This window comes from Pectinophora gossypiella, chromosome 1, assembly GCF_024362695.1.
Source record: "Pectinophora gossypiella chromosome 1, ilPecGoss1.1, whole genome shotgun sequence".
Classification (NCBI taxonomy): domain Eukaryota; kingdom Metazoa; phylum Arthropoda; class Insecta; order Lepidoptera; family Gelechiidae; genus Pectinophora; species Pectinophora gossypiella.
Genome location: NC_065404.1, coordinates 10,861,812 through 10,886,945, shown reverse-complemented (window position 1 = coordinate 10,886,945; position 25,134 = coordinate 10,861,812). Strand labels below are relative to the sequence as shown.

Below are 25,134 nucleotides of genomic sequence, written 5' to 3'. Positions count from 1 at the left end.
CCACGACGATCGGTCCTGCGCTGCCCGCATCCAGCGGCTTCCCGCGACCTCCACCAGATCGTTGGTCCACCTTGTAGCGGGCCTACCCACTGAGCGTCGTCCGGCACGTGGTCGCTACTTGCGTGTATTCGATTTTATAGTCATCCAGCACCAAAGGAGGTAACAACTGAATAATACCCTTACGAAATGTCCATACTTGAGGAAGCAGATATCATTTTTTTTATTTGAAATTTCACATCAGGCATCAGATAGTGTGTTAAAAAATACCTAATAACCTCGATCTACATAATAGCATCCGCAAACTGTCGGAAGAACGATAAACGTAAGGAAATCTTAAACCATTTTATAATTCTGTTATATAAGTGAAAGTACTACAGCATACATACTTATAGATGCATTCTACTGCAAGGCAAAGACCTCTTATCAATTGGAGACAATTTGCAGTACATTACACTGTTTCTAGAGCCCTCGGTGCTCCCCTACTTGTCCAGCCAAGTAGTGAAAGCCATCTGAGGCAAATCAATAACGACAACAAAAAAAAAACGTCAAAAACATATCACTCCTGTATTTTTTGATTGCAGTAGTTGCAGTGACTGCAGTAGTTGCCAATCACAGGGATGACGAATAAAATTCCTCATAAAATTCAAATTATTAAAAATAAAAAGATTCTGTGTCATTTCCGTAAAAATAAAAAGAGTCTGCGATAACTCTATAAAGCGGAATATTTTCCAGTGTTGTACATAGAGCCAAAAAAGCAGGATTTAAGCGGGTCGAGCGCGGAATTTTGTGGTTTCATATAAAACCCGGACTCGCTTGACCTGCTATAAAATAGTTACAATTCGTAAAGTGTCCATCTATTTATCCAAGATAAATACTTTACTTACGTAAAATACTTTATACTTTACTTTTTGAAGCAGTGATCAGATCAGCATCCTGTTTTCTAGAAACTACACCTGAACTCACATACGCTAAGATAGCTTCTTTGACGTTTGTCCCGTTCATCAAGTATCGTATTTATTAATAACAACATTAAAGGAGCAAATAGCTGTACTTTAGTGTGTCAAAACCATAGATTTCGTGTAAGCGCGAAAAAATGCTAAATCTATAGTAAAAACTGCCATCGTATAGCTTGCCGCTTGTTTAGGTCTTTGACATCGCATAATACTTTGTCATGTGAACAGCCAACCGCATCAAATTGTGTAACAAGTGTTAAATGGCTATTGGCGAATCCACGTAAATACCTCTAGTTCAGAGAAATATAAATACAAAACAAAGTAACCTTGGCATCGCCGCGTGCGCACACTAAAATACATCGTGACGCCGAGATCTACTAAACTACATTTGGGGGAAATCAAAAGAAACATCTTTGATGTCCGATATTTATTGATTATGATGCTATTTATATATCTGAGTATTTTTCCGGGCTTACCTTATATCAACGAAACAGGAGGTATATGGCAGGATAGTTAGTACTCAGTACTGTCACTGGCACTTTTGACGTGCCATATTCTAGATTTGACTTGGATAGCACAGCTGATGTGGGCTTAATAGAGGTCAGGAACGAAAATAAAATATTATAACGTTCATACATTCTATCATATCCCGTCGTAATTTATTAGTAATAACATTATTGCCTCCAGCATATTTATAGTGATAGTCAACTATGCAATAGATGGTCCTTCTGCATTATTCAGAGGTAAGTATTTCAATATTTCGCCGTAAGTATTACGGAACAAAAGCTAAAGATACTAAGTAACACGTTCAAAACGTACTCCACGCGGATTTTAATGGAACTAGGTACTTACTTAACTGACAAGTCGTGACAATTCTATGCAGAATCTGATACAGTCGCGGCCAAGGGACTTCTTTCGTGGCGCGTACTGTATTTTAAACTCGGTATTACGTTTAGTCTTCGTTTTGTAAACGAGGCAGCTAAGTCGCATCCCAAAAAACCGCTGATTTTCTTTTCTATCTGCCTGTTCCATAATTCTGTGGACGTGTTTACAATGTGTATGTTTTATTGCCGCTTACCTATTGGTATTTATTTCACAAGTACATATGGTAGGTACGCATTTTCATTGGTGTGAATATTTGCACGATCAGTAACGCTAACGATCCTGAGTGAAATCTATCATTAGGGCGATAATGAAGCGAGTAAATAGTTCAAGTAGAATCGTAAAAGCAAATATGTATCCTTTACCGTGAAGATTCGTGCAAAAACATTAGGTAGCAAAAAACAGTGGATGTATACAGCTTATTTTTTTCCGTTCTTATTATTTTATTTATTTTTTTTCATTTTGGCTGCATTAAATTTTCCTTCCTTTTATGCAAACTTCTACTTGTAATGACAGTTACAGACATACCTACAATGCGCATCACCTTTTGCCTTGCGGTTATCTCAGAGGTTTTCCCTTATGACTGCAACCGTACTTTTTTAAAGTTGGCATTAATAGACATTTACCAAGTCAAGTCTGTCTTGTATTGACTTTGGTGCCGATACCAGTACACACCATCCAATTTTGTTTTAAGTTATAAGTACCTGTAATTTTCCTATCCGTTGAAAGAGAAAGGCTATTAGCCGTAAAAACACGTCCACCAACCCGCAGTGGAGCAGCGTCGTGGAGTATGCAACATACCCCCTCAGAGCAGTGGGACGTATATAGGCTGTTTTTAAGCAGAGGTTACAGCAATGTATGTATATAGTTGTGTATCAATCTAGTCTAAGGTAAGTAATTGTTGGTTTCTGTCGTATAATTACGCATCATTTACTCCAAACTCAATTTAACCAGCGGTTTCCTAACAACAACATAGTGAGTAAATTCATGTAAGTACAACTCCACAGTTAGACACTATAATCGGCATAGTTCATTAACACTTGATGTCCTCTGGCACACAATGCATTGATGACATGAATCATTCACTTTGCAGCTGCGATTTTTACTTAAGTAATGGTAATTAACCTCATTATCGATTTTTAATGAGTAATTATCGGGTCTTTTGCAATAAAATGTCAGAAAGACAAAGTCGTCAAATAATTATTTTGTAAAGAAATACCATATAACCCTAATAATTAGCTAATTGTTAGGTAATCGAGTTTTGTTACCTGATATTTACATTCTACCATGACATGACTCATATTATAAAGCCAATAGATTGCATTTATTCTGCTATTACTTAGTTATTTAATATTCATCATAATAATAAAACACGTTTATACTCCGCTAAATATAGTTTGATCAATTTGACAGCTGTCAGAACAATAAATATTTGTTGATATCGTCGTCATATAAGAATACCACGTCAGCGCATTTAAAAAAAAAACACATTCTGGTGTGAGAACACATTCTTTCTTCAACTAAACCTCGATTTCTTGCAATTATTAATTATTAATTTCAGTCCGGATAAAAGTTGAAACCACAATTTTTTACCTTGATTGAAACTAGCGTGTCCGTTGCGAGGTGTCATTAATAAAAATCACATACGAATGTGATTTTTGAAAAATCCGCTGCCAAGGTTTTCGCTGTAAAGCGACAACTTAAGCTAACTTAAACTGCATTGGGCTGGATTTTCCTTCAGAGATTGGAAGGTCAGACTGGCAGTTCCTTCTAGAAAAAACCGAATCCCTTGAAAACCGGGATAACGTTACGGAGATGATGATGAGTCTACAATCGGAGAAATTATTGCGTCTTATCGATCGACACTTACATAAACAAGGCCTTATACCTACTTCAATGTATTTCATACCTTATCAACCGGAGGGAATAAATTATTTTGATATTATTCAAATGAATTCTCTATTCAATTCAAGTTATACCTAGAACATTATAACATGAACCGACATCACAAGCTAGATTTAAATATTCAACTGCATACATCAGAAAAACATAATATTTTTATTTTGTCGGTGTTCATATTTCTTACTCCCAACAAGTATCGTGAATCTGCGGATATAAAAAATGTCTGGAATAATTTTAAATAAGTGCATTTGTTGTGGGTACCTACTTGAAAATGATCAGAGAACTTTATTTTATTATTCGTTCACCTATCGAATGTCAGTGGTAGTAGTTGTGACTGCAACCATTAGAAACCAGATAGCATTGCATGACCATCCAAACAAGGCATCCAATAGCTGTACCAAGACATCATAGGTATAGACACGAACCCATTTACATCAGCTGATTAATACTGTAGAGTACTGTCAACATAATAAACACAACAGATGACCTTGCTACCTACGCTGGCAACGTAGATGTATCTCGATGGACAAAAACACATTCAAATGTATTGTTTAGGACATAACTTATACGTATAAATGATAACAACAAAATAATACCTCTTTAGAATGAAAAAGTAAAAAACGGGTCTAAAAATGTATTTTAAATAGATTTTAAATAACTAATGGCATGTCAAACCCACAAGTTATTGCATTTTTTTATTATAGCAGAAGTCATCTCCAGTGAAATTGCGGTAGAATTTGCGAATGCTAATGTTATGGATCATACACACCTATTACACGTATAACTAATTCAACAAACTTAACTGTTCTTCAAATATGGGAGCAGACTGTTAACTATCTACCTGTCTCATGCCATATGAATAAACATCAAGGTGAAACCTCAAACATAACAGCTGTGTGTGCAATAACCATCCTATTCGAATCGAGTTTCTGAAACAGTTTATAAATTATTTGGGACCTAACAATAATGTTTAGTAAAGCAGTTCATAGTCCACGCCCACCTACCTAAAACGTTTATGGGTTGCCAAATGACAACCAGTACCAACCACTTGTATAAGCATGTACCTATTTAATAATCTACCTAAATAGATTTGTATGATAATTTCGAATATATACATAGAAATATATATACTGCAATAGAACAACCAAACCAAATTGACAAAGACGTACGAACATTATCGGCATACTCAGAAGGTAAAAGATAATACTATCTGTTATCATTGTATGACAAAGCCAAGTTACGATATCGCAAATATTTTCAGTGTAGGTATATCAGATAAATTGTGAAATGAGCTCACCTTCGATATTTCTCCTTTTTGGATTCCACGGGTATCATCAAAACAGGTTCTACAGACTTTGACACACACCACTCGTTCACTGCACTCACAGTCAAGAACTCAGTGTCAGGCGCGTGGCACACCTCGGAACCGAACTCATCCGAAGACACCGTGATGCTATCATACTTCTGGTACGGCACCATGTCAAACGAAGACACCGATTTAATGCTAACATTGTCATAATTGCTACGATCACCAGACACTCCCGAAACGACGGACAAGTTGTCCCCTACGTCACTTTCTTCTTCGTTTATCAATGTATCCGTAGAATGATCGGTAGACATCGTATCCGTTCTACCATCATCGTTATTCAGTACATATTCCTGACCAGACTTTTCACTATCATCCGAATCATCACTGCTGCTGATTTCCTGCTGCAATTCGTGAACTCCAAATCTTTGTCTGGTTGGCTCTTCTTCAGGTTCAGATTCTTCTGATCTCTTTAATCTCAGTAACTTTTCTAAATCACTTTGCCTTACGCCATACGACCAGTGCGTTTCACCAACGTGCCCTTGACTTCCTACGAGTGATTTCCGTCTGATGACTGGCGGCTGTCTCGTACGTCGCAATACCACCGGCGACGAGCAAGGTGTTGTAAAGGAAAACCGTCGAGTATCCTTTATCGTGTCTTCCTCGGGCGGCGGTGACTTACTTTCCGGTGAGCTGTCGTTGAAGGGAGCAGGCGGCGGCGGAGCTGGTCTGTGTGGCACGGGGTAATCTGACTTTCGATCAGAAACGAAACCTGAAGAACTGGATTCGTAACTAATCTCCGAAACATTGGAGAGTATAGAATTCACAGACACATTTGAATTCCTATCTTGAGATCGTGTTACTGGGGAAAGGTGGTTAAATTGCACATGTACGGGGTTAACAGCACTAGTTAGATTACCCAAGTCCTTCAATCTTTCCAAAGATTCACTAGAGTCGCCGAAGTTGTTTATAGCGGTTCTTTCGAACCGGAGGATCATTTCTTTGACGCTGGCCCTGTCTGATCGAATAAGGACTTCTTCATCTTCGGATGGTCCATCGGGTGACGAGTGGAGTTCGTCGTTGAGACGTGTGTAGCAGTCCTCGTGTGTCATGGTGAACCGGCGAGTCGAGTATTGCACAAGCGCGTGCGGCCCGAGGCGAGGGCATATCAGCGCGCACAGCGGACGCGCACAAGGAACGCGCTCGCGGGACTGCCGACGCGCAACTGGCGCGGCGCGCACGCCTCACCACACGCGCTTACTTCACTTCACTCTATTGCAGCGTACTTGAGTGCAAAATTGTATTTTACTAGAATACTCGTACTGAGTAAAGATTATGATAAGAGAATGATCGCTGCGTAATGACTACCTACATTATTTGGTATGTGGATAGTGGATAACAAATGGGTTTACGCAATCAATACCTTATATTACAAAAATTAGGGAGGTACTTTATTAGTGGGTAAGACGAGTATATTTATTTATTTGTCAGTAATGAGGGTAAGTAGGTATGTACTTTTTAAAGTAAGTAATGCACCAATATTATCTTCACACGACATTTATAAATAAAACACTTTTACATATTCAGTAAACAGGTAGGTAAATGATAAAAATAAAAGAAAAACTAGTCAACTTCCAACTTTCTAAAGGAGCCTTCAACGCCAAAGAGAGCAGACGTAGTTTTGGGCATCTCTGGTCTCTTGGATTCATCGGAACGCGAATTTTCTTCTTTCAAGAACCAGTCTCGATAACTTTCCACCTTTTCCCTCCAATGATCTGTGGGAAAAAGAAATCGGTTCATTATTATTATCTAGATACCTTATTGCTTTTATGTTTGAGTTTATGTTTTAGATTCACGATACACAGTCTAGACTAGAAAATAAAGAACATCTAACATCTGCTAGTGCTAATTAATCTCACTGCATTTTATGAAGAAATTAGTTACAGATATAATTAGTTAAGAGAATTGTAACAATATTTTTTAAAAACCTGTTGTGCTTTTTACTTCTCTTTGTTTCTGGATCTTTTTACAGTAAATAATTAATTAGTTTATTGTCTTTTAGTTTATTAGTATTTTCGTAATTGTATTTCAACGTTACCAACCTGTTAATTCTTGAACCGTGCCATCATCTCCCCCATATTCCTTGGGTAATACTGACTTGGGTATTGACTTGTGCATGCTCGTGTACTTCTGATTGTGCACTTGGATCTGTAAAGATAAACCATACTCAGACATGACGTACATAACATAAACAGCCTATATACGTCCCAGTGCCGGGCACACGCCTCAATGAACCGGAGGGGGTATGGACCATACTCCACCATGCTGCTCCACTGTGGGTTGTGGAGGTGTTTTTACGGCTAATAGACGGCCGGGACCAACTACTTGACGTGGCCTCCGAAGCACGGAATCATCTTACTTTTTCAATGATGATTCAAGCATAAAAAGGAAAGTCTTACAAAGTAACTTCGACAGTGTCTCCATCGGGAATCGAACCCGGGCCGTGAGCCTAACGTTCTTACCACTAGACCACGGGCTACACTCAGACAATGACAACAATATTCTTTGCAAAAATTAAGCCAACTACTACGTAATTTTAAGAGTTCGTCTCTTAAAAATCTATACGACTCCTGGATTTCGCAAATCTATCATTATTTGAATCTGTAATATTAATATTAGTTGATATTTTGAATTAGACCCATCTTCTATCCTTCACTTAACAAGTAATACTTAATCTAGAAGAAAATTTATGAGTTCAATTGATAGGTACCCACGTACTGAATACTTTACTATCATGAAAACATTAGAACTTACTCTTTTCTTCAGCTTCTCGCCAAGAAATGCTTTGAAGACGGTATAGGCGGCTTCGAACCCTGTTGGCGTGTTCAGCATGTGGTTGCTCCTCACCCGCACCGGCAAAGCCTTCTCGAAGCTGGTGATCACCTTCTTGGCCAACGCTGGGGTCCACTGGCTCAGGATGTTCACCCCTACACCCTGCATGTCCACTATGACATCCTGGTAGGAAGAATATGTAGATATAAAATGGACAGGCAAAAAATATTACATTGCAATAAAGATTACACAGGGGGTATTCTCGAAGCATGTGCGATGACGCAATAAATAAATAAAGTGATACTTATAATTTGATAGCTACTGTTAACGACGACAATACCAGTAGTTGGCAACAAAATGAGGCCACAATTTTTCGGATTAGCAATCCTGAAGGTATCTGATGCTTAGTGCAAAAAACTGAAATTACCATTACCGTAATAGCTAAAAAAGAGCTAAAAAACTTGTATGACACTCTCCACTCTGTTATTTATAGAATTCCACACTGCATGTTTCCATTATTTCTATATTGATTCCGGCAGGAATCAAACTTGAGAACTAAAGTTATCTTCTTCAATTTTAACTTAAGAATCAATGCTCTTATAACGTTTTCTACTAAGGGTGGTATTAATAAATTAATCTCAGCTTCGAGACTGCCCTCAATGTCAAAGCGACAGGATGGCTTGAGCATGTTCTTGAGGGCAGTCTCAGCTGAGATTAGTTTATTAATACCACCCTATGTATCTTCAAATAAAGCTAATTCTCTAAGACCGAATGTCCTTTTAATATCAAAGCCCTATTGTTTAACTATTGTGTCTGGAATCTCGGTTTTAGCCATCGAGACGACAAGAAGACGCAGGTTAATTTCTTCCCTTTCCTTTGATTTCTTCCGAGTCAATTCTTCTTGGTATTACCCTTCTATGTATGTAGCTTTGTCGTAGGTATCTTGTCGAGTGGCCAATCGTGTTACCTCGCCAATGATGGTGAAGTTATCGTCTTCCAGCATGAGAATCTCAGTGACCATAAACGCCACTTTGATCAGGTCGGCCAGGTGGTAGTTGCTCGGGTCGAACACGCCCACCCTCACAATACACACGCGAGATGAATCCGCGTCCTTCACGTTCTTCACCGGCAAAAATACTCTGAAATATATTTAAAAATAAAACTTGCATCAAAGCCACTTTTTTCTCTTATTGTAGATTTGCCGCAGATGACATTAACTACTTGGCCGGACAAATGGGGAGCGCTGAATGCTCTCACCTGGTACAACGTTTAAGACAACATGCCTGAGGGTGCCCAGTTGAGCGTGAACCTCGGCTCAGGGCGTCGTCTGACAGGAAAAATATTTGAAAGAATTAATCGACCCTAGTGGGTCGATAACGATAAGCGCTGGTTGAGGGAAATCGTCTACCACGCCGGCCGGGTCGATATCGAGGTCATCAAAGCCATTAGTGGTTGCAGGAAGACACTTTACAGCCACTTTTGATATGAAGTTGAGATTTGACCACAACATCACCTGATGGTAAGTGATGATGCGATAAATAATTACGTAGATAGAGGTTGGTTAGATTAGGTTTTTGATTACATTATTGATGAGATAGATAATTATCAAATGTATGGTAACACAGCACGTGAGAAAGGGTACAATCCCTCAGCAGGTTTTCAGAAAATAGCTGGTACACCAAGCTGATGAACGTGTTCTATATTCTCTATTCACTCCCAGTCCACAAAGCCCCATAGAATAAAGAAATGAACGTAGGATTTAAAAGACACAATTCTTAACAATACATATTAGTAAAACTACTGTTAAACTCTTGCTTCCAGTGTTAAACCCCACAGATTACGACACGATCGTAGTATTATTCCTTATTCTGCTTAATTGCTACATAAGCTATAAGGCACAAGCTTTTCTGAATCTGTTGTCCTTATTTCTGTATCTTGTGTCCAATTATTTTATCCATTCATCTATGTATTCTATGACACGATGATAGGTAGTTCGAGTGATATAAGATAACACTCAGCAATCTTCATTTGTCTCCATTTTTTATGAGTCTCCTGACCCTTATATCTTACCCTAATTTAAGTATTCCCTGTATTCTTTCATCCAATGGATCTCTATTAGAGAAGAATTCCGGTACTAAAGCTTTTAATGTATAATACATGTCGAATTTTTCTTTGCTTCTTTCCAAACTGAATTTGCTTCCACGTAAAAATGCTACGAGCCATTGGTCCGCTGAAAAAGCAGAAAGTGTTTAAGTGAATTATTAACAAAGAGATTTTACTCAATAATGTTATTTTTGAACTGGCTGTTATTTTGTAAATATTTGTATGAAAGCCATTTAAAAAAGAAAAGTATTTAGTTTATTATTTTATTATATGGCGTTCAGTGAATTTATGTAGCATTCTCCAGCCAGTTTTATTTCCAGCAATATAATCTTTTTGTTTATTATCAACAGAGCGCCATCTATCTGATTATCAAGGAACCACTAAGCTTACTCAACAACTCAACGGGCTCTGTGCCACAGTGTCACACAATGTGAAATAGTTCAGGAAAATTCCAATAGACGTCGCTGTGTCGAGAAAAGCAACATTTTCCTAAACTTACAAGGTTGAACGGATTCTAAATGTGGTTGTTTACTAAGCCATTCCCTCAAAGCCACTAAATCTGCAGCTAATCTCTTCGGATCTTCGTTGACTTCCTTCTCGGCCTTTTTCTGCAGGGAGGCAGGTAGGGGCCGGATAGTCATTTTGTCAACTCTTATACCTTGTCCTTTAAATTCTGTAAAATAAATAAAATAATACTATTAAAGCAATCTGCTGGACACTGGCTTCTCAGTGGTGCGGAGCACGTTCCACCACGTTGCTCCACTGCGTTTTTTACACGGCTTATAGCCGCGACCAACGGCTTAACATGCCCTCCGAAGCACGGAATCACCTTACTTTTTCGGACAATCAGGTGATTCAAGCTTGCAATGTCCTTACCAAACAAAGGACGGTCTCACAAAGTGATTTCGTCAACGGGAATCGAAGCCGAACGATCATGAACATAACGCTTTTTATTTTCAATACATAAATAGACTGCATGTAATAGAATATTTGTCCTATGCAAGCTGAGGGCCAAATATAGGTATCAGTATCATATTACGTACTAGGACTTAATAATATCATACCAAAAATATGTATATTCCGCCGTATTTCACACTTCATAGAGACAATTTTGTCCTACGATTAGGAATCGATTAATAAGCTAATATTTTATTTTCACTGTAAATACATAAAAAGAAAAGAAAGAAGTAGATAAAAGATGAGAGAAGAATACACATTGGTGTCGATACTTAGTTCATTTTGCGATGGACGTAGCCACCCCAACCCCAAGACCCCAATCTCTCTCTCTCTCTCTCTCTCTCTCTTACACACACAACCCCAATTAGGATAATATAGTCATGAGATCATGTTTTGTTTTATAAAAAACGACTCCGTGTGCCATATAGTTACCAAGAATATTTAAGAACGTCAGAGAAACACTTGTTTCTCACAGCACTTACTTAATACTGAATAGGTAAACTGTAATAGGTAATAAAAACTAAAACATTCGACCCTGAATTCTTGTTTTCGTTGCTTGAGGGGAAGTATCTGATGAGTAACCAATACGAACTATTATTCGCCAATTGCAATAAAAATTAATATCTATTGTAGTGCCGTTTCTTTCAGCCTCCGGATTAGTTACAGGGGATCCGTTTTATAGCTTTTTTGTGTAGTATTGAACACAGCGCCATCTCGCCTTGTTCGATGGAAGGTCCGTGAGCATCGACTTGCTATCGTTGGGCTCCGCAGTCGACGACTTTCCACCAGTAACCGGAAGATGGCGTGTGCCGATATTATGCGGAAGGCTATATCTTGGAGTCCTTTGTCAAGTAGCTGCTGAAGAATGTTGGTGTCAATATTTAATACAAAATTATATTTGGGAATTTTCGGTCTGTCTCCTGTCCTTGGATTTGTTAATAAGTTGCATTTTGGGTGTGCGACGGTGGCGTCATCTAACGGACGATTGAGGTTGTACTGGCTTTGTCCGTGACGTAGGCGTTGAATTGGGCGACTTATATAGTCCTGCGCCTGCGAGCTGCCGCATTCCCCAGACAGCGCTCCGCCGAGCGGGTGTGTCCACACCTTCGATTTTTAAGTGTGAATTTCGGGCGGTTTATAAGCGTGTGACCGGTGGCCCGCAACTCCGTCGCACGCGCCGCCAAATCTTCGTAAATTTTTATTCTGGTGTGGTTTTGGTGTCCGTGGCGTGGACACGTTGCTCCGCCATTTTGTCCCAGCGTCGTGGCATCGACGTCATCGTACGTTGGCCGCATACGTGGCTTCTCGACCTCCGACAGGAGGTGTTTTGAGATGGCTGTTTTGCGAAGGTGTTTTGTGACGGCTGTTTTACGAAGGCTGTTCTGTTCTATGACGGGTGTTTTGTACAGCTGTTCTGCTACTGCTACAGCTACAGCTTATTGGTAGCTGCTTCTAGTCGGCTCGGCTTCCTTCCCGCCGCCGAGGGCAAACGAGCTAGGGAGGTTTTTATAATACCTTTCTTATTATTTAATAATGCTTAACGAATGACCAGTGGCCTTGAATACCTGGAATGTACCCTTAGGATTTAAAAGTTCCAAATACCTACTTATATTTTTGTGTAACTTTGGTTTTCTTAGTGATTAATAAATTCCAGTAAACCTATTGCATACATTTTATTTCTTCACTTTCTTCTTCATCATCTATCTTAAATTTTTAAACATTACACTATGGACTAATGAATACTACGTGGAAATCTAAGTATATTTCCTCTACGTATCAATTAGATAATTGATTACGACCAATTAGGATTCTATATCGATTTATAACAGGAAGTACTTAAATTATTGTATTATTTAAACATTTCACTATTGTAAACACGATATACCGAAATTCGTACTTACGTACCCTCTTAAAACGTATATTTTTTAAAATCTTATTTATCCCCTTAGGGAAAGGCAAAGGCTTGCCGTGCAGCCATCGTATTAATGATATTTTTCGTCTTGTCCAAACGTGAAGTGTGAAAAGAAATAATTATTTATTTTTTAAAAGGCTTGGGTCCTAATAATATTGATCCGTAACTTTTTGTTATGGCTATACTTTCAAACTACATCAAAAACAAAACACCTAAGACCTGTAACCCTAACCTCTGCATAATAAACAACTTATTTATTACCTTAGTAGGTATATGAGTTCGTACCATAACGCTACAAATTTAAAATGGTCTTCTAACAATACAGTTGTCAATCACACAAGGCCAAATACAAATAGGTGTGTATAATACATTAATACTTACATAAGAGCGGTGCAAATACTTAAAGTATTGATTTTATTCAATTAATACCACACCGATCCACTACTTGATCATATTATGATGATATCGGCGCACGGGCTATCCTTATCTTTATATCACATATGGACGAAATTAGTTACGTTTTATACATAAAACTGATAATAAAGTAGGTATGTATTCCATATAATGATCGGTTAAGGAAGCGACTGAGGATTTACCTTTTATACTTTTATCACTAAGTATATAACAATTTTTATGTTACGCCGACCGGCGTGAAATTAGGCAAGGTTGATAACGTTATCAAATATGTTTTGTAGTTAGGTTCACGGCAGTTTCTCAGCTTGGTAGTCGGCCGGCGGCGTTAGAGTTGCCTCGCAAACTGCGCGTGCGGTGTGTCACTAATAGGGTAACCTAGACTCCTATCGCCTTATCTACCTAGCATTAATTTGTACTACTGAAAACTCGCGGCTTTGCTTATAATGTATTCAAGTTTCTTTTGGAGCACACTAACTTCATACACAGGCTACGTCAATGGAACAATGTGTTGCTTTTCTCTGGCAAAGCTGGCATTATATTTAAAAAAAATGGCTCTGAATTCGGAATTTGAATCTGTTAAGTTTGAAGGGACTTCACCGGAAAAGATCGGAAGGATGGGCAGAGATATTATCTCACTATGCAGTATTATATGTGTGTATTAATCATTTCGAACTGATGTCGTTTATCAACAAGTACAACACACATAAGTAAGCAATCGACGCCGATTCTTATCAATATGCCAAAAAATCTGGTAAAGCCGATGATTTGTCTGTTTACTTTTGTTTTCGATTTGTTATTTATCAAGGTGTTTTGATTCAGGAACTGGTGATAATACTATCAGAAAATTTAATCCTATAGCGTATTTCAATGTGCTTCGTCCATTCACTGCCTATTCAATGTATTGTCATGTATTGAGTCGGCGGTAATGTTCCCCAAGTAAGAAGCATTTATTTTATTTTATACGCGACATTTTAAAAGTGAAAGTGCCGAAGCAGCTTTCCATAATCATCATCTTTCCAGCGTTATCCTGTTTTTTGAAGGTCTGCTTACCTAATCTGAAGCGTGTGGAGACATTTACCTAATCTGAAGCGTGTGGTTTCTTCACCATTTTCGGGAGACATTTTCGGGGCATAGCCCCTTTAATGTGGTGGCGCTCGCCGCCCGCAGAAACGGGCGTGGCACGGGAGTGGGACACGGCGGGCGATGGTCGCCCCTCCGTGAGCCCGATGGTGAGTCAATCCGTGGTGCCGCTAGCGAGGTCGAGCCCACCGGGTGGTTCCCCATTGGGGGAGGCCCAGTGAGCGCCCGTCAGCTAGCGGTGGTGTCAGGTCCGGTGGAGCTGCTCCGTCGCCGGGGCAGCTGGTGTCGGGTTCGGCTGGAGGGGGGGAGAGGACCGTCTCCACTGCCACTGAAGATCTGACAGGTCCGGTTTTATACACAAGTGACTGCCAGTCTGACCTTCAACCCGCGAAGGGCAAACCAGCCCAACACAGATTCGTTCTCTATATGAACTTTACATATCTCCAAATGTAGTTTTCCTCACTCGTTTTCCTTCACTGCCGAGTACGTGATAATCATTTATGATCCAAACAGAATTCGAAAATAATATCGAAAGGCATTGGTTTAGACCCGTGCTGGATTCAAAAGTGAGTAAGACTTGACTTCACAGTGAGCATCATGCATTCTTCCAGTTTTTCATAATAATTTAAGAAAACATTTCATGCATACATAGTCTGTACGCTTGTAATCAGTGGATGGCCATAGTCCCAGTAAGTAAAGCCACAAGTTGTCGTAAATAAAAAACTACTGCATTGCTACAGGTTGTCATACCTTAATGCCGAAATAAACAGTCCATATAATGGATATTTGCCGCTGAACTTGGGTTTTACATACATAAGTACGTGCATAATAACTCACTACATAGCGTTATATGCATGGTTAAGAGCATTATGACTGTCACGTTAAGTTTGACGTAAATAATCATTGCGTGGGTAGGACGAGCAGTGTTTCGTCACCTAATGTAAAGTGATTCCCCTGTACGAGACAGGATACGCACATTTTTCACATATGGGCATTACAAACATGAGTTTATCTTTGTAGCTACTTACTGTAGTCGATGCGGTGAAGATCGTCAAAGGGGGAAGTCCGTACGCTCACGTTTTAAGCAGTCGTAATGCCCTTACTGGAGTTTGGATATTTTTTTATATCTTCAATGATATTTTTGGGCTTTACCGACAAAAGTCCTATAAGTAATGGCTTTACGAACGTCACAATCGAGCGTGTACGGACTTCCCCCTCTGACGGTGTTCCCCGCATTATCTATGACTAGGTATAACTTTGGGACTGGACAAAGAAACCAAGATGCAATTGTTCATGATGACATTTAATTATCAAAAAGAAACTCAACATACATACATCCATACATAAACTCACGCCTATTTCCCACCGGGGTAAGCAGAGACTATAGAATTCCAAAGAAAGAAACTCAACCATAAAACAAATTAGTTTTAATAATAAGAATTAGACTAATCTATATCAAGTTTTCTAAAGGATCCCTGGACTCCTACACCGAACATGTCTGCGGCAGTCTTGGCGTCCCCGACTCTCTTAGACTCGTCTGTGCCCAGGGTCTCTTCATACTCCATCCATGTTTTGTATTCAAATACCTTCTGGGCCCAGTACTCTGGAAAAGTTTAAAAAAATAACTAAGTACCTAAGTCAGTTATGTTAATATCTTTCTGCTCTTAGCTCTTTTATTTTTGGATTTGAGATAAACTGTGACCACTTTCTTTTGCCAACACTCCTTAAGTTCTGCAAATATATCATGGATAGCTATTCCATCATTAGGCGGTTGCCAAAGCCTCGTCCGAAATGTGAACCTAATAAAGTTAGGTTAGTGACAGGAAACAGGCCCTTAAAATGCAAGGCACGACTTCGCAATAAGACCGCCCTTTGTTCTCTTTTTATGTTATGGATAAGTTTTCTATCTGTATTCATGCTGTAAATAATATTTCATTGGATTTGATTTCACCACGGCGTATTAAACATCAGACCACAACAAAGTAATTCCATTTCCTTTTCTTGTTTATGCTAAAAGCATGTTATGTTACAAAGTCCAAAAGATAACCATAACAGTAAGCATGAGCAGTTTATTAAATGTGATTCAAAATCAAAGCACATTGTCTGTACCTGCTATAAAAAAAAATGTCGTTGCAACACTATAAAGAAGTGTGTCTTCTGCTGTTAATCCAAAATAAGCATACTTATGCCAACAAAAATAGAAATAATACAGACATGAACGTTATAATTATATAAGGTACATCTAAACATAGACACACATAAAATTAATTAATTAATTAATAATAAAAATATATATATAAAAAAAAAAATTATATATATATATATATATTTATTATATTATTAAATATTTTTATTAATTAATTATTATTTTAGTATTATTGATTGATTGATTGAAAATTAAGTAGACGTACTATTCTCGAGGCCTTCAAAATGTGGTGTTGGAGGAGGATGGAAAGAATACGTTGGACTCAAAGGGTTACTAATGAGGAAGTGCTAGTAAGACTAAGGGAAAAGAGGCAAATATTGAGAGTTATTGAGAATAGAAGAGGCAAATGATTGGACACTTAATAAGTCACTGCCAGTTTATTAAAAACATCATAGAAGGGAAGCTACAAGGAAAGACAGGAAGGGGAAGACCAAGAAGAGCTTACATGAAACAAATTAAAGAGAAGGTGAACGTCGTGTCTTATAAGGAAGTGAAAGAATTGGCCTTTGATAGACAAGAATGGAGAAATCTACACCAACAAGAACGTGGCTTTTAAATTTAAGAACCAAATCTAGAATGTCGACCTTGGTGCTTTTACTAATGAAGGAACCACTAATATAACTAGAGTCCCCGACACGAAAGAAGTCCTGCGGTTTTTTTTTTACTTTTGATGGGTTTGCTCTTGGCCCCAGACTTGCCCGAAGGCATTGATATGGCTTAAGATGGATCGAGCTCGCCCTGAAGGTGCCTGTTCACTCTGGCCTTAAAAGTAACCGCCTTAAATGCATTCGGAAATACAGAAGACGGCAGAGAATTCCACTCCCTAGCAGTGCGCATAATGAAGGACGATGAACAGCGCTTTGTGCGAATAGTAGGGATATCTTTTTTTGACGTGACTTATTGTAGATTTGCCGCAGATGGCATTAACTACTTGGCCGGACAACGCTGAAGGCTCTCACCCTTGGGATATCCACCAAATAGGGATGGAACCCGGCCGTATGTCTGAAAGTCCGAAGATAACAGGGGGATGGTGGAATGAGGTCGTGTAGATCGCGGACACATTCCCCGAAGTGCAGTCTGTAGAATACCGACATTTTGGCGACTTTTCGCCGGTTGTAACCTGGCGTCACAGTATCTGCATAGAACGAGGGACTTTCCAGTTTACGTTCTTTAAAAATCACATAGATGACGTTGTGCAGTTTTGGAAGTTGTATTGTTATAAACAATAGCCTTTTTTGTTATTGTGCCGTTCGACAGGCAAAGGGAACATAGCCCATACAGCCAGTAAACTATAGCTTAAAAATAAATCATAGTAAGAAACACGAGTTTGTAGCAGCCAGGTCTTCATTTAGAGCGGTAAATAGAGTTCAAAACTTCAAAGTACCTAAAATAACAAATACTTTATGACCAAAGAGATATAGAATATCAACAATTCATTTTTTTTACTTTGGTCCGCTAGCCGTACTGTCAGCATTCTAAACTCAATAACGACATTTATGTGATATTCAAAGAACTTCATCTGGAAAGTTCCTTATTATTATGACTTATCATTTTAAGTCCATGGATATCCACGGGGCTTCTTTAGTGACGCGTACTACAAAGAGTATGATTACTGGGTACCTGATAGTTCAGCTACAGAGCCGGCTGTGCCGCCATATTCTTTAGGAACTATCTCTTTCGGAATGTATTTCAAGAGATCTTCATTTGTTTTATGCATTTTTAACTGAAACAAACCAGATAAACTAATAAAGTTAGGTACGTATTATGTTACAAACACACTATAATATTGTTGGAATATTATAATTTTATTTACTTATTTATAAATAGGTAGGTACATACAGGGTGTCAGTGACATCGTAACGAATACTGAGGGGGAGGATTCAGACCATGATTCAGAGTTGATATCAGGTGGAATTTCCTGTCGGAAAATTCATGAAAATTTTAGTATTTTTTTAATAATTTTCAATTCCATACTTTTGCGACGGAAAATTCCACTTGATATGAACTCAGAATTATGGACTGAGTCATCCCTCAAAGTTTTCGTTACGATGTCACTAACACTCTGTATATAATAGTCAGAATTCATTAGTACCTGACTTTTAATTAAATAATAACTTACTCTTTCGTTCGCTTTTTGGCTTAATAATGTCTTGACGAGGGTGAAAACCACTTCAATTCCCGATGGAACGTTAACATGGTGGCTGCCTTTCAAGCGGAGGGGCATGGATTCCTGAAAATGTTATTTTTATGATTACTGTGTGGTGTGCGGGGACCACGGAGTTCCATTACTACGATCCCAACACACAACTTGTCAGGTGGGTTAGGAAGGATTTATTACACATGCTAAAATAATACTCTGATTCGTAAACCTGGTAAGTATATATTTATTTGAAATTCATCATCTCCCTACAATTATCCAGTTTTTCCTAGGGTCCACTTACCTAACCTGAAGATTTGATACGTCCGGTTTTTTCACCGCTGAGCACGTGATAATCATTTATGATTCAAACATGAATTGGAAAATAAATTTGACAATCATTGGTTTATACTTATTTTAAATTACTAAAAGCAATATACTCACTTGGCTAACAGCAATCATCTTCCTCATGAAGGTAGGATTGGCCTGCGCCAGGTGGTTCATGTTGACCCCTTCATAGTCTGTCACTATTTTGGTGCCCAACACTGTCGCTGTATCGTCTTCTACGACTAATATCTGAAAATAAAAACATTTACTATTACTGACTTTGACTCTGGATAAGCATACCCAAGATATCCCAGTCAACTTCTATAGCAATGTCGCTTGACAATATACAGGTGTCAGTGACATCATAATGAATACTGAGGGGGGGGGGGTGAATTTTCCTGTCAGAAAATTCATGAAATTTTTAGTGCTTTTTTAAATCATTTTCAATTAAATAAATAACTAATAAAAAAATATAATAATATGTTTTTAATATAATTATTTTTATATTTAATTATTTTTTTATTTATTATTTTTTAATTATTCTATACTATTGCGATGGAAAATTCCACTTGATATTTACTCTTGACTTATAACTAATATTGAGGGGGATAATTCAGACCATGATTCCGAGTTGATATCAAGTGGATTTTCCTGTCGGAAAATTCATGACAATTTTAGTGTTTTTTTTATTATTTTCCATTCCATACTTTTGCGACGGAAAATTCCACTTGATATCAACTCAAAATCATGGCCTGAATCATCACTCAAAGTTTTCGTTACGATGTCGCTAACACCCTCTATACTATAATATTCGTACTCCACGAACCCCGCACACCGGTTCACGGGTCCCTGGTTCGTACTCCGATACCAGACATAGTTGGCTTGACCATTCGGCGATGCAGCTCACCACCTATCACGTGGGTCTAACAGAAAGCTCGGTGAGGTGTGCGTGTGAGTATTATTTAGTTCATCTTGCGATGGATGTACCTCTACCTACCCCAATTGGGATATAGTCGTGAGCTTATGTTATGTAATATTCGAACTGTATAAATTTTGTGCTAATAGGTATCTAAAAACAAATGTTTTAGAATTAATTTTCATTTCTATTTACCTATAAAAGATAACAATCGTAATTGTTTTCTTCGAACCAAGTGAAGTTTGTACCTAAGCCATTAACCGATAATGTGAGCGCATCGTCATTGAATAAATAGAAAATAATCTCAATTCAAGTTACGATAAAGGTTATACGCAATACACAACAGTTTTTTTTGTGACTTATTGTAGATTTGCCGCAGAGCATTTAACTACTTGGCCGGACAAATAGAAAGCGCTGAGGGCTCCCACCCGGTACAAAATTTATGACAACATGCCTGGTGCCCAGCTAGGGCGAATCTCGGCACCGGGCGTCGTCTGAGGGAATCATATTGAAAGAATTAATCGACCCTAATGAGTCGACAGCAGTAAGCGCCAAATGAGGGAAATTGTCGACCACGCCGCCGGGGTTGGTATCGAGGTCCTGAAGTGTTTGTTGTCGCGAGCTGATTGGCCGCCCGAGAGATCGGATCGTCAGGAAGTTCGTCTACCGAACATACAAGACATAAATACTTAGACAGACGCCTATAATAGTGATCGCGCGCGACATAACAACCAGTTATTAAAATAAAAACTAATTTGCTTCAGCATAGGCGACACGCGTACCTACCACGTTATATCGAGGCCTCTGAATAATTGACGCAGCGAATGCTATCTACGTGGATAAATGACGTACGGCTATTGCTTCAAGCCCTCGATATAATTAGCACCGTTCACGACGCGGAACCCGTGGATTCAAGAGATAAATATAATCAATTGTATAGTAATAGATTACCAGCCAATAGTAGCATGGACGAATTGTAGCGTTGACAGCGACTTTCCGAACAGCGACCCTCGCTACGGCGAGTCTCTTTACGGCAAGTGGCCTTATTTTGGACATGTGCCCGAAATGATAAGCAATATTCTAATCCCTGATGTTCGGGCATTCGTGATCCTTAACCTCTCATCTGCTGAGATACCAAACACAATATATTTTACATTGTGTTTGGTCGACATCTGCGTTCCGGCAATCGAAAGGTTAAAGAGAAGATATCCTTAAAGAGAGTATAGTCGGCTCACCCCTATCACGTTGGTTTAATAGAAAACTCGATGGGTTAGCGTGGGTACTTAGTTCATCCGTACCTGAATCAGGTAGTAAAGGACACACATGACATCGGCTATATGATTAACTGCAGGATCGTACCGCCCAGGTCTAAGAAGAACCACGCGTGGTTGCAGGTTGTCCACTTTTGGGAGAATAACACATGTCCTGGAACAGAGGATAGTATATTTCAATTAACTTGTTAGTCAATTCAGCGTAACAAACAGTAGACCGAAGTCATGTGGGTGGATGGACCACAAAGCACCCGAAGGCGTCATGCAGCTTGCTATTGAAGTAACGTAGCTTGATACGAAGTCCCAATATGGCTATGATGATCCTTCGATTAATACTCCTCCTTTGCGTCGCACAATCAAATAAAAAAAATAAAGAAAGAAAAAAAATATTTTTTATTTCCATATTGGACGCCACATTAACAAATTTAAATTTACTTAAAAAACAATAAGACAAAAATAATTAAAAATAAGTATATCAATCACCTAAACTACACATTGTGGAGGGCGTCCAAAATAAAAAAAAAGAATCTTCCTCAGCATAATGCCGTGACACGTGCTTTTTTCTTTTTTCTTTTTTTCTCGTCCCCCTACCATACAGGAAAGGCATCATCATACATATCTTCCGGCTAATGGTCTTACTGTCTATTTCGCCCGCAATAGGGCCCTACGCTCCGAACACATCCATTCCAGTCCTCTATTACCATACCAGTTCTCGTGACACGTGCTTAGCACGGCGCTGGTATTATGGGAGACCTACCGTGAGCCATTCAAAATCAATCCGTCTATCGGTTTTACGTCATGCTCGCGGGAAGGTACCTAAGTAGCTGAACACTTTTTGTGTTTTTTCAATCGTTCCCATTCCAAGTTACAATAAAACACAACCAATAAATAAAGATAAAATAATATCTAATCAATGACTCATCACAACCGGATTCTCCTTGTCTTTAATTTTATTCGATATATATAATAAACACTTATGAACTTTCTAGCATGATATCCGTAAATACAATAGAAAGTTTGGATTCGAATATGTAATATAACTTTGATTAGATAAAAGTTGTTTCAACTTATATATAGCCTTCTGTCGTGTTGTTGATTGGATTTTCAACCTTAGCAACCCTAGTATCTGGGTTATTATTGAGCCGCCAAGGGCCCCTGACATAAGAAGCAAAATTTTAAATAAATCATGCTCACCCTAATCTCAGGAAATCCAAAAATTTGGGATCTGTGGGTTTCATCCGAAGCGTGATGTCAGGGGCAGTGGTCCTCAAAGTGTAATAGAGATCCAACTTTTTCTTCACTCGCTCCAAACTGAACTTGCACCCGCGAAGTATGGCTACCAGCCATTGATCATCTGTGAAGTAAAGTGTAAGTGAATAAATACTACTTTGAAATGTGAATACATTCTCAAGATTCTATTTACATAGGGCACTACAACAATCTGTTTTTTTTTTCGTTGGTGCAATCACTGAATGATCAGGGGGGTTAAAATAGCCACATCGAAGCAATTCATCTAAGAAAGCAATATTGCAATTTAACATTTGCGCATATAAAAGTAAGTGCGCAATGCAAACAAATTTCAAAAAGCAATATTGTATTCTTAGATGAATTGCCTCCATGTGGCCATTTTAACCCCCCTACTTATGATTTGTGCGATTTAATTTACAGACGGTACCATAGAACGAATCTCATGATAAAAAAATAATAGAGAAAAATTGAAAAATCATGAAAAGGTAAATATCGGTAAATCACAAAAAAGTGTTTTTATCTACATGGATATACTATCTGTTGGGTATACTAGTAAAATAATACTTAAACATATAGGTCAGTATCGACGTTTTTAAAAGTGAAGACTCTTATTTAAACATCGCTTTCCTCACGTTAAAGTTTAATATTTACTTCAAAGTAGTAAAATGTTTAACGAGCTTAGACCTCCTATTAATAGACAACCAAGCTCTGTAAAAAGGTTTGGGCGGCGGATCTTGTCACATTTTTTTTGTGAATGGAAAATAATTAAAAAAAAAACACAAAAATTTTCGTGAATTTTCCGACAGGACATTCCACTTAATATCTACTCAGAATCAAGTTACGATGTAACTTACACCCCGTACCAGTACATACCTACAGGTAGCCATACAAGTAGGTATGGGTGTTGGTGACACCGTAACGAATACTGAGGGGATGATTCAGACCATGATTCTGAGTTAATATCAAGTGGAATGTTCGATCGCAAAAGTATATAATTGAAAATATTTATAAAAATAATAAAAAAAAAATCATGAATTTGCGACTGAAAATTCCATTTCATTTCACTCAGAAACGTGGTCTGAATCATCCCCCTTAGTATTCGTTACGATGTCACTAACACCCAGTATACTATACTATCTACATAACTTAATATTTACAACACGGTTCGGATGCTTTTTAGAAAAACTCCTTAGCGAATCTGAGTCTCATGTGTGTGTGTGTGGCTTTCACTTTCATACCTACAGAAGAACATACCTGTTCGTGCTTTCAAATGAGGTTGTTTCGCTATCCACTCCTTTAGATGCTGTAAATCATCCTGGAGCCGTTTTGGGTTCTCATTCAATTCTTCCCGCGCTACCTTCTCCAATTCAGGCGGTAGTTGGCGTATCATTGTCCACCTACACTGAAATTGTATCATAAATAATGTATTGGTTTACCTACTCCATGATCACTCTGACAAATATAAAAGTTTTCACTACTGTAGTGCATAGCATACTAAAAGCATTCTGAACTTAAAAAAAGTATAGACCTCGTACGGTCACGAGTACTAATATGTATACACTTTGATACCATGTCGCATTAACTTTTTTGACAAATTAAACCGCAAGTCTCATTAAATGTCAAATATGATAGTGCGACAGGGTTCTAAAGTGGGTACATGATATTTCTCCTGACTGTACGTATATCAAATTGACAACCACTCTCTGTCACAAGGGACGGTGTGTAACGACAATGTACAATCGATATTGCACTTCATTTGAACAACCATAACATCTTGACGGAACGAACTTATACTACGTAAACGTATTTTTACACTTCGGACGCCTTTTTTAGATAAGCTCCTTAGTCCTTAGCGATTGTGAGTCCATTTGTTTATAGTATGTAATAGTCCACTATTACGTTACATTTTACACATACATACATAAACTCACGCCTATTTCCCACCGGGGTAAGCAGATACTATAGAATTCCATTTGCTTCGATCCTGACACACTTCTCACGTTACATTTTCTTTATTTTTAATAAGGGTTCTATAGTAATAACATAGTATAAGTGACCTACTATAAATAAAATGTGTGCCATGATATTACTGATCACTTTGTCTGAACACTATCCTTCGTCTGTGGTCTAGACTTTAGAGTCGAGTTTTCACTAAAGAGTCGTTCTATATGAACTATGAACTAGGTATATTTATATTACTAATCACTCCAGCGACATGATCGAATACATAGGTACTTTACTTACCTCACAATTAACAAATCGACAACAAACTATTTATCAACAATTAATTGTTATGTTTGTTATTACGAGTACATTTAAAAGATACATTGAAGCCGTACATACCTGTGACTGGTAAGTAGCCGATGTATCGACCAACTGATAATGTATGAGGTAGGTGTCCTTATCATTTAGTTATCACTGAATCGCTATCCGCACAGCTATGTGATACACTGCGACTGCTAGCAATTACCAAGTTGCATAGAATGAGGAATAATACTGCGTATAGAACGGCAACTCTCCGCTCCCCACCAGCGTCTGATCTAGGTTTACCTCACCTTCGGACATAGTTTAATTTTCAATCGTATGGTGTCAGATGTCACACACACAGATTCGCGTGCACGATAACGTCAATGTGGGTGTCTGTATAAAACGAGGTTGTATGAAGTGTCCGGGGTGTGCAAGTAGTTT

At 38.4% G+C, this 25,134-nt stretch overlaps 2 protein-coding genes across 3 annotated transcripts in view; both read right to left on the bottom strand.

Annotated features, from left to right (window-relative positions):
- Positions 1 to 6,327, bottom strand: part of LOC126368898 (FYVE, RhoGEF and PH domain-containing protein 3-like) — a 34,284-nt gene extending 27,957 nt beyond the window's left edge. Inside the window, exon 1 of one of the 2 annotated variants that reach the window (XM_050013133.1) lies at positions 5,035 to 6,327. In XM_050013133.1, coding sequence (XP_049869090.1) covers positions 5,035 to 6,155 — 1,121 coding nt within the window. In that variant the 5' untranslated portion in view covers positions 6,156 to 6,327. The remainder of the gene's footprint in view (positions 1 to 5,034) is intronic. The other variant, XM_050013124.1, reaches the window with a different exon arrangement.
- Positions 6,328 to 6,480: 153 nt separating this feature from the next.
- Positions 6,481 to 24,962, bottom strand: LOC126367214 (uncharacterized). Its single transcript, XM_050010643.1, has 15 exons — positions 24,790 to 24,962; positions 23,701 to 23,843; positions 22,393 to 22,552; positions 21,226 to 21,352; positions 19,129 to 19,260; positions 18,667 to 18,777; positions 18,168 to 18,270; positions 15,788 to 15,944; positions 13,444 to 13,460; positions 10,478 to 10,651; positions 9,946 to 10,105; positions 8,843 to 9,014; positions 7,858 to 8,058; positions 7,146 to 7,251; positions 6,481 to 6,818 (listed from the first exon to the last, which is right to left on the bottom strand). The coding sequence occupies exons 1-15, from the start codon at positions 24,852 to 24,854 to the stop codon at positions 6,667 to 6,669; spliced, it is 1,980 nt and encodes a 659-aa protein (XP_049866600.1). The 5' UTR covers positions 24,855 to 24,962; the 3' UTR covers positions 6,481 to 6,666.
- Between the last annotated feature and the right edge of the window lie 172 nt (positions 24,963 to 25,134).

Excerpts from the sequence above, each read along its gene's own strand:
- LOC126367214 (XM_050010643.1), bottom strand. The coding sequence starts at position 24,854 with ATGATAAGGACACCTACCTCATACATTATCAGTTGGTCGATACATCGG. Across the intron at positions 19,261-21,225 it reads TCCTTTACTACCTGATTCAG|ATATTAGTCGTAGAAGACGA; the intron begins GTACGGATGAAC and ends TTTTATTTTCAG. Across the intron at positions 18,271-18,666 it reads GCCAAAAAGCGAACGAAAGA|TTAAAAATGCATAAAACAAA; the intron begins GTAAGTTATTAT and ends GGTTTGTTTCAG.